The sequence below is a fragment of the Remersonia thermophila genome, chromosome 1, assembly GCF_042764415.1.
Source record: "Remersonia thermophila strain ATCC 22073 chromosome 1, whole genome shotgun sequence".
Taxonomy (NCBI): Eukaryota; Fungi; Ascomycota; class Sordariomycetes; order Sordariales; family Chaetomiaceae; genus Remersonia; species Remersonia thermophila.
The window spans coordinates 4442015-4457379 of NC_092217.1; the positions used below are offsets into that span (position 1 = coordinate 4442015).

Below are 15365 nucleotides of genomic sequence, written 5' to 3' on the forward strand. Positions count from 1 at the left end.
GAGTGCTGTGCTGCAACCCCCGACCCTCGTTTCCAGGCAGGCATATTCCGCACACTCCCCCGGTCTACGGGTTGCCCACACCCCCCTCATGCTTCTCGTGCCCCCGAGCCGCGCCTCTGCCTGTCCCCAGCCGCTCCCCCGCCCCGCCCCACACCACTCGCTTCTTCCGTCCACCCCCCTCCTACGCCCCTACGCCCCTACCCACCCACCCCCCAACCCCCGGGCCCCTTCCCTTTCTCCCCCGATGGGGGGGACCCCAACCCTGGCCACAACGCACGGTTCGGACCCGCACCAGAGACCCACCTAGCCGACGTGCCAAGAGGGCCCACCCGTTTCCTTCCCACCCTTGCCCGCAGGTTGAACGGATCCACCGTGACCCACCCCTTGCTCTCGTCCGCCGGGCTCCACCTGAGAAGACAAGCAAGTGGTTGCTCGCGGTGGCGCCCTGCTTGTTGCGCATGGGCAAGGTACCTTTTTTTTCTCTGGCGAGCCGGATTGCCTGCACTTGCACTTCATCAGCCCGCCCCCTCCGCTCTTCGCGCTTCTTCTTCTTTTGGTGCCCCCGGCTCCGGGTTTCGTTTTCTCTTCCTTCCCCCTAACAAGACTACGACAGCACTTTGTCTCCCTTCCCGCCGCCCTTGGCCCCATCCATCCATCGCCAACCCAAGACAACAAACAACAACAACAACACAAGCATCCACAACAGCCACAACCACACCGAGCCATCCATCGCCATCACCTGCGGCCGCGCGCTGCATCCATCCCCCCCCATCGTCCCACCTCCGCACCGCGTCCCCACGGGCAGCTCGGTCGCGACTAGAGAGGGCTGACGTGCACCCGATCGTATCCTCCTCCGTCTCCCGCTCCACCCGCCGTTCTTGTTTTCTTTGGTGCGCGGGTTGTGCACACGCGCCCACGCGCCCACGCAGCACACGCACACCCAGGGTGGCGAGACGACCGAGGCTGGCCAGCGCATCTCTTGATCGGCTAAAGTATCGTCCCGATGCTGGGAGGCTTTTAGACGAACAACATCCAATTCACCACGCCAAAATCCCGTTCCATCAACACAACCCCTTGCGATTCGGCCGACGACGCCAATTTGCGTTTTTGGGTTGATCCATCCTTTTCAATTTCCATCCCCCATTTCGCCAACATCAGGGGAAAAACCGCAGACATAGCATCAGCCATCTGGCGCCCGTTTGACTAGCCGCCAGCCAGCCACCATGTCCATGTACCCGGGCCATCGGGGAATGGGGGGTGTCCCCCCAGCCAACGGCGGTGCCGGTCGCCTGAACGAGCTTCTCGAGCAGATCCGTGCCGAGTTCGAGTCGCACGTCCGGCAAACCGAGACGTACGAGCATCAGAGTAGGTGTTTATCCAACGACCTCGCGCCGTCGGCGTCATGTCCATCCGCATCGACGGGCGCAGCAGCTCCATGCGGGGGCGGGAGCTAAACCGTGCTAACCTCGGCGCAATAAACAGTTCAGGCTCAGGTTCAGGAGATGCAAATGATCCGGGAGAAGGTCTACCAGATGGAACAGGCGCAACTGGGTCTCAAACAGAAGTGAGTCGATCCCTCTTGTCTCTCTCTCTCTCTCTCGCGAGGTCGACTCCCCGCTGACGAAGGCCCTCCTCCTTCCCAACCAGGTATGAGGACGAAATCAACATGCTGCGTCGCCAGCTGGAGAGCCGCGGAGGCCCCCCGGGTCCCATGAACCCGCCTCCCCAGCACGTCCCTGCCCAGCCGCCGCCGCAGATCGGCAATCCCAACAGCAGCACCGTCATCGGAGCCATCCTCTCGGGCCACGGCCAGGGCGGTCTGGCCCCTCCGCCGCACCCGCAGGAGCAGCAGCAGCAGCCCCCCCATATGCCTCCCGCTCCCCCGGGTCTCCAGGGCCCGCCCCCTCCCCCGCCTCCGCCGTCCCAGCAGCCTCCGTTCCAGCAACAGTACCCGCAAGGACCGGCCCCGGGCGGCTTCCCTCCGCAGCCGCCCCAGAGCACCGCGTCTCCGGGCCCGGGTAGCAAGCGCAACATCGGCCGTCCCCCCGCGGCTGGCCCGGCCACCCCGCAGATCAACACCCCGGTCCCCTACAACGGGCCTGGCCAGTCCCCCCAGGTTCCGACCCACCCGGCTCCCGAGCACGCCCGCATGCCTCAGCACCCTCCTCCTCCGCCGCCGCCGCACAACAACGCCCTGGGCGACCTCGACCCGGAGCGCCTCCCGAACCACATCAAGAAGGTCCGCGAGGACTGGTGGGCCATCTTCAACCAGACGGTGCCCCGCGTGCTGGACGTCGACCTCGTCCACACCCTCGTGCACGAGAGCGTCGTGTGCTGCGTCCGGTTCAGCTACGACGGCAAGTACGTCGCCACGGGCTGCAACAGGTCAGCCCAGATCTTCGACGTCCAGACGGGCGAGAAGATCTGCGTCCTCCAGGACGACAGCAGCGACATCAACGGCGATCTCTACATCCGCAGCGTTTGCTTCAGCCCAGACGGCAAGTATCTCGCCACCGGCGCCGAGGACAAGCTCATCAGGGTGAGTCATTTGCCACGTCCGTCCCGCAGCGCGCATGCTTTCGCTAACAAGGCTCAAAGGTTTGGGACATTGCGACTCGGCAAATCCGCACCACGTTCGCGGGCCACGACCAGGACATCTACTCGCTCGACTTCTCCCGCGACGGCCGCACCATCGCTTCGGGCTCTGGCGATCGGACCGTCAGGATTTGGGATCTCGAGACCAATACTTGCAGCCTGACCCTGACGATCGAGGACGGGGTTACCACGGTCGCCATCTCGCCCGACACCAAGCTCGTGGCTGCCGGCTCGCTCGACAAGAGCGTCCGCGTCTGGGACATCAAGATGGGCTACCTGCTCGAGCGTCTCGAGGGCCCCGACGGCCACAAGGACAGCGTCTACAGCGTTGCCTTCTCGCCCAACGCTCGCGAGCTCGTCTCGGGCAGCTTGGACAAGACCATCAAGATGTGGGAGCTCAACCCGTCGCGCCAGATTGGACACACCCAGCAGCCCCCGTCCAAGGGCGGCCGCTGCATCAAGACGTTTGAGGGTCACAGGGTAGGTTCCCGACGCCGGCCGGTTGTTTTTTTTTCTTCTGTTTTGGCGGATTCGGTGTTGCTGACCCTGATGTGTGTTACAGGACTTTGTCCTCAGCGTCGCCCTCACGCCCGACTCGGAGTGGGTGCTTTCGGGCTCCAAGGACCGCGGCGTCCAGTTCTGGGACCCGCGCACCGGCCACACCCAGCTTATGCTCCAGGGCCACAAGAACTCGGTCATCTCGGTGGCGCCCTGCCCCGTCCCCACGCCGACGGGCGGCTACTTTGCCACGGGCTCGGGCGACATGAAGGCCCGCATCTGGTCGTATACCCGCCTCGACAGGAGACCTTAGGCAGCTATGCAGGAGGGTTAGACGTCCTTTTCATCGTCCTAGTCATCTCGCCCGTCGTCTGGCTCTGGCTCTGGAACCCGGGCGCCGGATGTGTCGCGATGCAAGATCCGGGAAAGAGCCTTGACGCCCGTGAGCGGTTTTGGGTCGCTGTGGGATTGTACGTTTGGCGCTGGAAGGTCGGCGATAAATCGATGGATGGAATGGAATGGGGTGGATCGAAGAACCCATTGTCGGAAGCTTCTGTCCGGCCCCGGGGCGAGGGGGTTTTTTTCCCATGCTAGGGTCATTCTGTATGGACAATAGGGACAATTTGGGATAGAGAGGAGAGGAGATAGTGACAGATAGGGTCCGAGTGCCTGCGTGTGTTGTGCGTGCGTGTCTCCTGTAGGAGTCGTACCGGCTGTCAAATCACATCTGCTGTGGTGGCGGTAGTGGTGGTGTGGGTTGTGTGTGGGATGGGGGTTCCTTTCCACCTTACTACCGCTGTTGAAGGCTGTGGCGTCAAGGAATGGCTTTTGGTTTTCAAGGTTGAGGAGCTGATTTTTTTTTTTTTTTGGTCTATTGTTTCTCTTTTATGTTGATATACACACGTCTTTGGATTCCCATTTCTCTTGATGTCTTGGCGAAGCGTGTTTGGTGGCCCCCCCGTGTTTGTGATTGTCGTTGTTCATGTGAAGCGGGAACGAAACTAGATCCGATCCCATCCATCCCTCCCATCGCTTTCTTCCTCCCTCCGACGGTAGCACACTCACAGTCCGCCAAAAATGTCATCAAACTCATCGCCCTTCTTCCGCTTCTTTTTCTTCTTCTTTGGCCTGTCATCGCCGTCGTCGAGGCCGCCGAATATGTCATCAAACTCGTCTCCTCCTCCTCCTGCTGCTGCTGTCTTTTTCTTTTTCTTGGTCTTCGGCTCTGGTTCCGGTTCTGGTTCTGGTGCCGGTTCTTGATTCGGCTTCCCAGGCTTTGCTGCCCTTTCCTTCTTCGCCTCGGGCTGTTCCGCTCTCGTGCTTGCGGTGGTGGCCGTGGCGGATGGGTTGCTGTCGGGTTTGCTGCGTTTCAGCTTTGGCTGCGTGGATGCTGATGAGGAGGAGGGGAAGGAGGATGACGATGGCGCCGAGGCGGATGTTTCGACGCCCTGGGCGCCATCGTTCCGCGGGCCGGGCTTGGTGGTCGTTGATAATAACGATGACGACGATGATGACAACGACGAGAACATCTCGTCTCGCGAGACGGGCACGCCCAGGTCTGTGGCTGCGTCTGCGTCCAGGGCCATGGCCATGTGCATGTCCATCTCCGCGCGGCGGGGAAGCTTCCTCTCTGGCAGGGTCAGGCTGTGAGCGGAGATGTCGGTAGCCAGCGTTGTAGGCAGCAGCGTCGCGGGCATCTTCGCCGCCACCTCGGCAGCCACGCCGCCTCTACCAAGATCACCATCGCCCAGGCTGTTCTCCGGAGGCGGGCTCGGAGCAAAGGGCACGAGGACGCGGTCGACCTGCGCCAGCACGCCCAGCAGCATCAGGCCGAGGTGGGCGAACTGCCTATCGGCGGCAAGCTGGGAGAAAGCCCTGTTGAACAAAGTCAGTCTGTGTTGCGGTGGAGAGAGATGAGAAAGAGAGAGAGAGAAAGAGGGGGGAAGGGTTGACGGAGAGAAACGTACACATATGCCCCCGGCCCTAACTTCCACCTTAGATACTCTGCCCTCCTCGCCACCATACCGCCATCCTGATTCGCATCATCGTCATCATCATCGCCCTCTTTCCCTGCCCCCTCCCCCTTCTTCTTCTTCTTCTTTTTCTTGCCCACCCTCTTCACCCTCTCCTCCTCCTCCTCCAGGATCCGGATCGACCCGTCCACCTCCGCAAGCATCTTCCGCACCCCCCTCCTCAGCATATCCGCCTGCGCCCACCACCGGCACGGGCGGTGCTGGTTGCGATTGCGGTGATGGAAGCGTTCGAGGAGGTGCAGGGCGAGGGCGAGGGCTTCCGAGGCGCCCGTGAGCGATTCTTTGGTGAGGCTTGGTTTCCTGCCATCTTGAGCTCGAGGAGGGGGGATGGATGAGCTGGTTGTGAATGGGGCAGTCAAGTCTGGTGGGCGGGCCATGCCGGCGTGTTTGGTTGTCATGGACGTAGAAGTAAAGTCGCCTCCCAGGTCCCTTTTTTGTTCTTCGTGGATGGTGGGCCGCGGACAATCGTAGCGTTGAAGACCCCGGTTGGTTCAAGTCGGTGTTGAGCTCAAGCGTCGTGTCTCATGAGGGACTGACACCGCGTTCGCCGTTGGAGCGGTGTGGCCGTATAAGAGACCAGCGTGAAACAGCGGGATCGGGATTTTGGGAAACAAGGCTTCTCGGCCAACAGGTTCCTTGGATGGGCCGGAGAACAGTGGATGAGAAGGAGCGCTGGTGATCATACATTGAAGGTTGGTTTTGATGAGATGAAGCTCGGAAAATGGCATTCCCTTGTAGGGTTAGGGTTACAAGCAGCGTTGTTGCATGCAGGAAGCATCAACGCAAGCCAACAATAAGACGTCAGGTTGTAAAGAACTAGGCAAGTAACATACAGGCACCGCCTCTCAAGAATATCCCGATAGGTCGGCCAAAGTGAGGTCCTAATGGTATCGAAGCCGTCCGATTCCCAGCGCCTGCAGAATACAACAACAGAAAACCCCCAGAAACCATTTCTCATAAAGAGGGCTGTCATCAAGCACATACGACACGAAAGCGCGGCACCTGTGATGATGCTAGAGCAGTCCCCACGCGGGCATGGCCCACGCATTGAGCGTTAACGACCACGGCCATCGCCGGGACATCCACGCAACAGACCACTGGGACAACCACCCAAGGATCCCTGATATTAACACGGTACGACACCAGGTAAGCACCTAGCAAACCCTCACCCCGCAAACCTCGACCCCCTTGGTCTCGACATGCGCTCTCCGGGCGAAGTATCTCGCCGCAACCTCCTGGACGAAGTCGGCATCGGCTTGACTCCACACGTCCAACCCCATCTCGGCCAAGGCATCGCTGTCGACGCGTACCCATGGCAAGGACGAGCCTTCTTCTGAGCCCCCAGCACCTTCACCGCCTGCTGCCGTATCCTCATCCTCGGCGCGTGATGGCGACAGGAGCCTGGTGCGCTCCTCGTCCCCTTCCCGACCGGCAGGAGCATCTCCTGCGTCCAAGCCCAGGCCTGGGAGGTCCAGCAGGTCGTCATCGTCGGACGAATCAACAATATCCGCCAAGACGGTCATAAATAAGGTGGTTAGGCGGTGGAAGTAAGCGACGACCGCGAGCTCGATGCGGGCTTGGACTTCGTCGCTGTTCGCGTCATCATCAGCGGTGTCGTCATCGCCAGCACCCTCCTCCTCTTGTCCCCAAGAAGCCGCTCGCGCAGAAGAGGACTCAGCAACTGCCCTAAGCGATGCCAGCGAGTTCACCAAGCTTGCCCCTCCGGCAGCAGCGGCCTCGGAAAAGCTCGCCTTCCTCCTGGACAGATCAGGCGAGGTACCAGGCCCGCCGCTCATGGCAGGCGAGACCGGATTGACCAGGTCGGAAAGCAGGGTGTTGTCGCGGCTCTGCTCCTCGACTTCGTCGCTGTGACGCTTCTCGCCGGCGGAGGCCCACCACATGAAGCCGTTGTATGCGAGGGCAGCCCAGGTGGTGGGTTCGACGATCGTGTCCGTGTCAATGGTTGTCGCGGATGTCGAGATGAGGGCCGAGGTAGCGTTGCTGGCGGCGGTTCCCGGGCGGGAGCCGGATGCCTTCGAGAGACGGGTGCCTGCGCCAGTCGCGGAAGCCCGGGCTGGCGAGTCGCTGGCTGCAGAGTCATGGCTGTCCGCACCTGGGCGGCAGCTGCTCGCGGCGGGCGCGAACCGGGAGAGGCCCTGAACCAGCGAGCGAAAGCGGCGCAAGTCGCGTTGCGTGGCTTTCACGGGAACACCCTTGGGGCACTCGACAGTTGGCCAGACACGCTCCTTGGCGTTGGCGGCGTGCGGGGGAGGCATGGTGATGAGCATGTCCCAGAGACCATCCTTCATGGCGAGGATGCTGTCGGTGGTGCATGCTACCCATCCGGCGCCGGCGTCATCTCGAGATGTGGTGCCGTCCTCGTCATCGTCATCGCCGGCGGCAGCTCGACGCTTCGACGCAGCTTGGTATTCTTGTAGGGACGATATGTCGTGTATGCCGATGCAGAAGAGCGGGCGGAGGCGCTGGACGGGGGCCGAGGGGTCGATGATGTCGCAAACGGAAAGGGGTATGTTTGACAAGACGGAGATATCATACACTATATGGTGACGGTTAGAGCAGGGGCTCCAGGATTATCGGCGGCAGGCTTGGAACCTACCGAAGTTGCAAACCTCGTGAACGGGGGCGTGGCAGGATATCAGGATACGCTTCCGAAGCAGGGCTGCGCGATGTACCGGGAAGATCAAGGGGCCAAAGGTGTCGAGCAGCGCCGTAAGGCTCCAGGCCGGGTGGAAGGGGGACAGATGGTGGCCTGGTGGCACCAGGGCAGCGCCATCCGACGCCGAGCGGTTCCTCGCGTGGCCCTGGCGGCCGAGGGTCGGGCGAATGGGGCGAGCGCTGAGCAGGGGCGATTCGAGCGGCAGGTCCTTCAGCGGTTGCGGGGCGGTCGTTTCGGTTACTCCGTGGTCGTCCCAGTACTTTTCCAGCAGCTGTGTCTGGTCGCGGTCGGCGGCGAGGCTCGAGGCCATGGCTTTGAGGTTCTTGGCGTGGCGCCAGGCTCTCCCTAGCCGGCCAAAGCTGAGAGGTACCAGGACGCCAACGGCTATCATGCGCGCATGACGCGTCGCTTCCTCGTCGGTCGGGATGTTGACGAAAGCGCTGAGGCCGGCATGGGCGCCATCGTGGACAAAGTAAATGAGGTCCTCGGGCACGGTATGGAGGCCGGAGGGAAGGCTCTTGTACTCGACCGTGCCCTCGAGCTCCAGGCCGTCCACGGCGCGCTTCCAAACGATGGTGTAGCCGGCCTTGACGTCGAAATCGATGAGGAAGAGGGCCGAAATGGAAGGGAGGTCGGGGAGGAGGAGGGGGGCAGCGGATGGTGCTGGGGCGGTTGGAAGCTGGACCGAAAGGGGCAGCTGCCCACGTCGGACTGAAGCCATGGCAGATGAGATGGAGAGAAAGAGAACAGAAAAAAAAAAAAAAAGAGAGAGCAAGACGATGCGGACAGGCTCGAGTCTAGGACGGGATGAACAACCGTTCCAATGTTGGGTGGATTGCCAAGTTTGACAGGCGCAAGCGTTTCACGTTAACGGCATGATGTGATGACGAGCATGATGGAAGCTGTTGGGAGGCGAGCAGAAGTTGGAGTGGAATTGGAGTCAATTGGCGTTGCCGGCCATGAAGAACAAGCACCACGTCGTCCCGGCCGGCGGTGGCATGGGAAGGCGTTGGCTGATGCAAAACGGCGATGCAAGGCAGATGCAGGACAGGACCAGGCCTGCCTCACTTGGGGGTGGTAGGTAACTAGTTACTCCGTACCGTGTAGATCAGGGTCCGCGAGACGTTGGTCGTTGTTTCTGCGGGCGGCTGCCGCGTCAAGCCGATCGGATGGGAAAGCGGCGCACGCACGCAAGCCAGGGCTTGGCGACACATGATGGGAAAGAACGAGCAGCATGCAGCTTACCGTACTATAGTTAGTTACTGCGTACACGTATGTACCTACTACTACAGGGCTGTAGGTACAGTGCACAGGCCGTGCTCGCTGCACTGGCCGGGGCACCGAGCTGGACGAGTTGGAGGACCTTGATGGAAACCTGGAATGGAAGCTGGGCCAAAGCCGGCCAGGTTCGGGGCAGCTGGAGCTGACGGGGAGGAGAGGCTCAACCATTTTCCGACGCGAGTCTCGCTCATCCATCTCTCATTCATCAACCTCGGACGGGGTCCTGTGGGCCCGCATAAGGGACAGCGGCAGCCGTCCATTCCGGTGTCCCCACGGCAAGGCAAGGCATGTGTTGGAGTGCATCTCGGTTTGCATGGATGCCCGGCTCGGAGAGCCCATGTTCCCCAAAATTCCCCCAATTTCTGATTTCTGTTGGCAGAAGAACCACGTGCATTTTTTTTTTCTTTTCGGGAGCCGGGGACCTGTGACCTGCAACCTGTGACCCGACGCTCGTTGTGTTGCACAACGCTTCACCAAACGTCACGCATATTGCCAACGTTTTGGTGCTGAGATCTCCAACATACTAGAAAAAGTACCTCTACAAAGTCACCATCGGGCAGAGCGTCCTTCTCTGGTTTGCTTCTGTCTCTGGCGGATCTCGGACCCCCTCCTCCACTCGACCCCCCCGCAGACCCAGCCGACAGACTCCAGGTCCGGTCCCCCCGTCGTTCCTCGTCCAGACTCAACCGACTCGCTTCCACCACACCTAGCCGGCTCATGTTCAGCGGAAGTCGCGCCCGGTTCTGACCGAATCCTCGTCGACTTTCTGCCTCAGCGCTGCTCTGCCGCTCCAGCATGGCCATCCTCGCCTACGTCGGCTGGTTCCTCGCCGGCTACGTCGCCCTGACCGTCTTTTTCTACATGCTCTCGCTCGTCATCCCCAAGGCGGCCTTCGTGGCCCGCGCCCTGGCCATGTACCTGGCCGCCGCCGTCAGCTCGCTCTTCGGCGTCTACATCTCCATCTTCTTCCGCATCATCGGCTGCGGCCAGATCGCGCAATGGGCCTGCGCCCGCTGCTTCAAGTGGCTTGGGTTCCTGGCCACGGGCGTCACCTTCGAGGTTGAGGACCCCAAGGGCCACCTCGAAAAGGTCCGCCCGGCCGTCTTCCTCGGCAACCATCAGACGGAGCTCGACGTGCTCATGCTCGGGTGCATGTTCCCCAAGTACTGCAGCGTGACGGCCAAGGCCTCTCTCCGCGCCGTGCCTTTTCTGGGCTGGTTCATGGCGCTGAGCGGCACCGTCTTCCTCAACCGCGCCAACTCCAAGGACGCCCGCCAGGCCTTGGCCGGGGCTGCCGAGCAGATGCGCACCCGCCGCCACAGCGTCTACATCTTCCCCGAGGGCACCCGCAGCTACACCAAGGAGCCTACCCTGCTCCCCTTCAAGAAGGGTGCTTTCCACCTGGCCGTCCAGGCTCAGGTCCCCATCGTCCCCGTCGTCGTCGCCAACTACAGCCACGTCCTGTGGATCAAGGGCCGCATCTTCAACTCGGGCCGGGTTCCCGTCAAGGGTGAGTGCTTTTCCTCCTTTGGCTCCTTTCATGGCTTCTCAACACCGCTAACCTTTTTGACCACGACAGTCCTCGACCCCATTCCCACCACGGGCCTCACCGCCGCCGACGTCGACGATCTGGCCAGGACCACCCGCGAGCTGATGCTCAAGGAGCTGATCGCCCTGACCGAGAAGGCCCGCGGCCAGGCCGTGGAGAACGCTCCCCAGGCCAGCAGCGAGCCCGCCACCGCCAGGACCACCGGCGCCCAGATCAAGGTGGCAGCCTAAGCGAGGCAAGCCATTGGGAGGGAACAAAGGGCAAAAGAAACGAGGCTCGACCAGACCCAACCCCAGAGCGCCCGTCCGTCCATGGGCGTGCTTGCGAGCGAGACGAAGATATCCCCCCCCCCCCCCCGGTCTGCGCCGCTTTGCCCATCACGTTGACCCAGACAACCCTGTGTTTTGGGGGGCATTCGTTTATGGTGCCGCCGACGTTCAAAGCGAATGATAGAGCTGCTTTCGGGGCCTGAGAGGAGGAAGAAAACCCACGATAGAGCACAAGCACGGCGTTCTCCGAGGATGATACCCACTAGAGGTTGGTGAGACATAGACCAGTCACCCGTGATGATAAGACAAGCAGACAGACAAACAAGCAGGCCTGCGCGGCTTGGTCAGACCTGGTCAGATAGAAACGATGAAGCATGGATGAAGAAGCCATTCCCATTCATAGACGTCACAGCTTGCTAGAAGAGGGCGTGGGCTAAGGTTGGGATGGATAGAGGAGGAGGCGGAGAACGGAAAGGAGGAGAAGAATAGGTCCGGCAACCTTGAAGGCGCCTGCTGGAGACGGGCAATTGCAGTACCTTGTCGGCTTCGTGGTCGAAGATTCGACAATGCAGTTTCCCCGAAAGAAAACAAAAAAAAAAGAAACAAAAAAAAAACAACATCATCAAAACAAAACCGCCGGCTTTTTCCCCCCCTTGGTGACTCGGCATGTCCATTTCATTTCATTCACATTCGCTTTGTCTTTACTTTTTCTACGCAAGGTCCTATCCCACCCATTCGCATCTCCGCAATAGAAGAAACAAGGCAAACAACACACTACCCGCCCCATCCAGCACCCCAACGCATGCGCCGTTTGACTCAAGCATACCACCCGTCCAGCCCCTTCAGCACGCATCCCTCGTCGCCTTCCCTCTTGACCAGCCGGCCAACCTGGTACACCTTCTCCCCTTCCCGCTCCAGCACCTTCCTCACCTCCTCCACCTTGCCCTCCTCCACGGCCAGCACCATGCCCACGCCGTTGTTGAACGCCCGCGCCATCTCCTTGGCCTCGACCTTCTCCGCCAGCCACCTGAACACCCCCGGCACCTCCCAGCTGCCCAGCTCGACCTCCGCCGCGAGGTGGGCGGGCAGCATGCGCGGGATGTTCTCGACGAGGCCGCCGCCCGTGATGTGCGCCATGCCCTTGATGGCCGTGCCCGTCTCCTTGAGCGCGGCGAGCAGGGGGCGGACGTAGATCTTGGTCGGGGTGAGCAGCGCCTCGCCGATGGACGCGGCGTCGGCGTCCCACGGGCAGGGGTCGGTGTACTTCAGCCCCCGCGACGTGACGATGCGGCGGACGAGGGAGAAACCGTTGCTGTGGACGCCCGAGGAGGCGAGGGCGAGGAGGACGTCGCCCTCGCGCATGGCGTCGGTGCGGGGGAGGCGCTGGGCGGGGAGCATGACGCCGATGGCGGCGCCGGCGGCGTCGTAGTCGTCGCCGGTGTAGAGGTCAGGCATCTCGGCAGTCTCGCCGCCGACGAGGGCGCAGCCGGCCTGCTTGCAGCCGGCGGCGACGCCCTCGACAAAAGAGGCAGCCGTCGACACGTCCAGCTTGGAGCAGCCAAAGTAGTCCAGGAAGAGCACCGGCTCGGCGCCCTGGACGATCAGGTCGTTGACGTTCATGGCGACGAGGTCGATGCCGACCGTGTCGTGCTTGTTGAGCTGCTGCGCGATGATGAGCTTGGTGCCGACGCCGTCGATGGCGCCGACGACGATGGGAGCGCCGGGGTAGCCGGCCGCGGAAAGGTCGAGCTCGCCGCCAAAACCGCCGATGATGGCGTCCGCACCGGGGCGGCGGGTCGAGGCCACGGCGGTCTTGATGCGGTGGACCAGCTCGTTGCCGGCGTCGATGCTGACGCCGGCCTGGGCGTAGGTGAGCTTGTCGGCGCCGGTAGGGGTTTGGCGGAAGGCGCGGTGGGCAATGTCGCGCCGGAAGTACATGCCCTCAAAGTTGATGAGCTTGACGCCCTCGTAGGCCTTGTCGACGGCGGCGCGGAGGGAGTCGCCGGTGGCGGTGGCCGCGATGACGCGGCCGCCCGAGGTGAGGAGGGTGTCGCCGGAGAGCTTGGTGCCGGCGTGGAAGATGTTGATGCCCTCCGGGGGCTCGGCCACCTGCATGGGGATGTCCTTGGGATACGCCTCCGGGTAGCCCGGGGCGGCGACCACGACGGTGGTGCTGAACTTGGACGAGACCTTGACGGGGACGTCCTCGAGGAAGGGGACCGGCCCCGCGCAGGCGTACATGATCTTGGCCAGGTCGGACTCGAGCAGGGGGAGCACGGTCTGGGTCTCCGGGTCGCCGAAGCGCACGTTGTACTCGAGCACCTTGGGGGTGCCGTCCGGGGTGATCATGAGGCCGGTGAAGAGGCAGCCGCGGAAGGGGAAGCCATCCTTGCGCATGCCGTCGATGGTGGGCTGCAGGATCTCGCGCTCGATGCGGGCGAGGAGCTGGGGCGTGGCCAGCTTGGTCGGGGCGTAGCAGCCCATGCCGCCCGTGTTGAGGCCCGTGTCGCCCTCGCCGATGCGCTTGTGGTCCTGAGCGGGGGGGAGCGACTTGATGGTGGTGCCGTCGGAGAAGGTCAGGATGCTCAGCTCGTCGCCCTCGAGGAACTCCTCGATGACCACCTCGTCGCCAGCCGACCCAAAGGCCTTGTCGAGCATGATCTCGCGCAGGCCCTGCAGGGCCTCCTCGCGCGACTGCGGGATTATCACGCCCTTGCCGGCGGCGAGACCGGTGGCCTTGATGACGACGTTGTGCGAGGTGGACTCGAGGTACTTGCGGGCCTGCTCATAGTCGGAGAAGTTCTCGTAGGCGGCGGTGGGGATGTTGTGGCGCTTCATGAAGTCCTTGGAGAAGGTCTTGCTGCCCTCCATGCGCGCCGCGTCCTTGGAGGGGCCGAAGACGGGGATGCCGGCGTCGCGGAAGAAGCCCTCGACGCCGTCGACGAGAGGCGCCTCGGGGCCGGGAACGACGAGGTTGACGCCATTCTCCTGGGCGAGACGGACGAGGCCGGGGTAGTCGTCGGCCTTCACCGAGGTGTCATTGGTGACCTTGGGAAGACGAGCAGTGCCTCCGTTGCCGGGGACGGCGATGATGCGCTCCACCAGGGGAGACTGAGCGAGCTTCCAGGCGAGGGCGTGCTCACGGCCGCCGTTGCCGATGAGGAGGATGCGCAAGGACGACATGGTTGAGATGGGGCTCGAGACTTGAGTCGAGAGAGGCCGACAACGTCTGCCCGGCAAGGTGTTGTTGGCCTGGCCCGGGGTTCCCCCCTCGCGGGTTTTTGAAAAAAAAAATATCTATATCGGCTTATAGTCGATTACCCCTCCCCCACCACGGATCGCTTATCGAAGAGCTTTCTGTGATTGGCCAATCGCCCGCATGTAAGTGCAAGTGGGCCCCCCGCCGGCTTGGGGATGGTGCAGCGCGCAGCGTTCGGCAAACCTACTCCATGACACAACAACGCGGCCAGCGCCTTGAGACCATGATACCAAGCTGGGACCGATGGAGGTGCTGTAGAACCTGAGTATGTTTGATCTCGTTAGCGAAGAACCGTTGGTGCTGGCGGCGCTGCTCTGAGGACCGCATGAGGGAGGCACAGCAAGACAAGAAGGGGGGATTCCAGAGCTGCTCTCCGAGAGGAACCAAATGCCTAGCAGCCTGTTTCCCAGTTGGAGGTCCAGTGTGCACATCCAACATACCAGCAGATACTTGATGCCTGAAACCTGAGACTTTCAGTAGGCTCATCAAATGGACCAAGCACATGACGGGATCCAACCTCCGCTCTATTCACGGGAGAGTGTAGAAATTCAGAGGGTGTGAATGAGTAGGTCTGCAGCTGTTTGTTATTGCGCTTCATGAGAGCTGGCGGCCTGTCGCAGCGAATGAGCCTGGGGTATTCAAGACGCTTGAGGAGTCCTGGCGCAGAGAGGCCGCAGCGCCAGCCCACAGGCCTCTCCCGCGTCTTCCCGGCGAAGGTTATTCTTTGGAGGACGCATCTACGAGGCCATCTCCCATGCTGAGGTGGGCTGTGGGGTAGAGGTACCCATGCCCAATCTGGGCGATGTTCAGTATAGTATGTATGGTCTTTCACGGGCTGAGGCGAGCTGGGGAAATCTTTTCCCATCCTTCAACCACCCATTTCCGTCAACCTTGAAGTCACTGGCGGGAACACACCAAGGGAGAGTAGATGTGCATCAACGAGGGGAAAATAGCGCCGTTTTGCATCTGCGACTTCTTGTATCTGGAGCAACGAAACAGATCTCAGAGTTTCTGATAAGGTGGATCAACTCTGGATTGAGGAGAGGTAGTCGCTGGTGGTTTTGTTTCAAGACTTCCTTCGCACACCAACTGCCACGCACAGAACGGGGATTCCCAAGTTAAAATTCCCAGGCCCGCGCAAGAAGCACTGGTGAGCCTGGCCGACAGCAGGACCACCGTATAGATGCTACGAGAAGAAGAAATA

The 15365-nt window shown here is 61.7% G+C and overlaps 5 protein-coding genes across 5 annotated transcripts; 2 read left to right on the plus strand and 3 right to left on the minus strand.

Annotated features, from left to right (window-relative positions):
- Window positions 1-1223: 1223 nt before the first annotated feature.
- Window positions 1224-3406, plus strand: VTJ83DRAFT_1236 (uncharacterized protein; the record flags this gene model as incomplete). Its single annotated transcript, XM_071007373.1, has 5 exons — window positions 1224-1365; window positions 1483-1564; window positions 1648-2539; window positions 2599-3075; window positions 3158-3406. 5 exons carry the CDS (start codon window positions 1224-1226, stop codon window positions 3404-3406), a joined length of 1842 nt encoding a protein of 613 aa, XP_070870589.1.
- Window positions 3407-4154: 748 nt separating this feature from the next.
- On the minus strand, window positions 4155-5503 carry VTJ83DRAFT_1237 (uncharacterized protein; the record flags this gene model as incomplete). The annotated part of the gene is made up of 2 exons (XM_071007374.1): window positions 4155-4968; window positions 5061-5503. The coding sequence occupies 2 exons, from the start codon at window positions 5501-5503 to the stop codon at window positions 4155-4157; spliced, it is 1257 nt and encodes a 418-aa protein (XP_070870590.1).
- Window positions 5504-6280: 777 nt separating this feature from the next.
- On the minus strand, window positions 6281-8524 carry VTJ83DRAFT_1238 (uncharacterized protein; the record flags this gene model as incomplete). Its single annotated transcript, XM_071007375.1, has 2 exons — window positions 6281-7683; window positions 7744-8524. The coding sequence occupies 2 exons, from the start codon at window positions 8522-8524 to the stop codon at window positions 6281-6283; spliced, it is 2184 nt and encodes a 727-aa protein (XP_070870591.1).
- Window positions 8525-9879: 1355 nt separating this feature from the next.
- VTJ83DRAFT_1239 (uncharacterized protein) lies at window positions 9880-10863 on the plus strand (the record flags this gene model as incomplete). Its single annotated transcript, XM_071007376.1, has 2 exons — window positions 9880-10594; window positions 10664-10863. The coding sequence occupies 2 exons, from the start codon at window positions 9880-9882 to the stop codon at window positions 10861-10863; spliced, it is 915 nt and encodes a 304-aa protein (XP_070870592.1).
- An 855-nt stretch (window positions 10864-11718) lies between these two features.
- Window positions 11719-14085, minus strand: VTJ83DRAFT_1240 (uncharacterized protein; the record flags this gene model as incomplete). Its single annotated transcript, XM_071007378.1, has 1 exon — window positions 11719-14085. One exon carries the CDS (start codon window positions 14083-14085, stop codon window positions 11719-11721), a length of 2367 nt encoding a protein of 788 aa, XP_070870593.1.
- Window positions 14086-15365: the final 1280 nt, after the last annotated feature.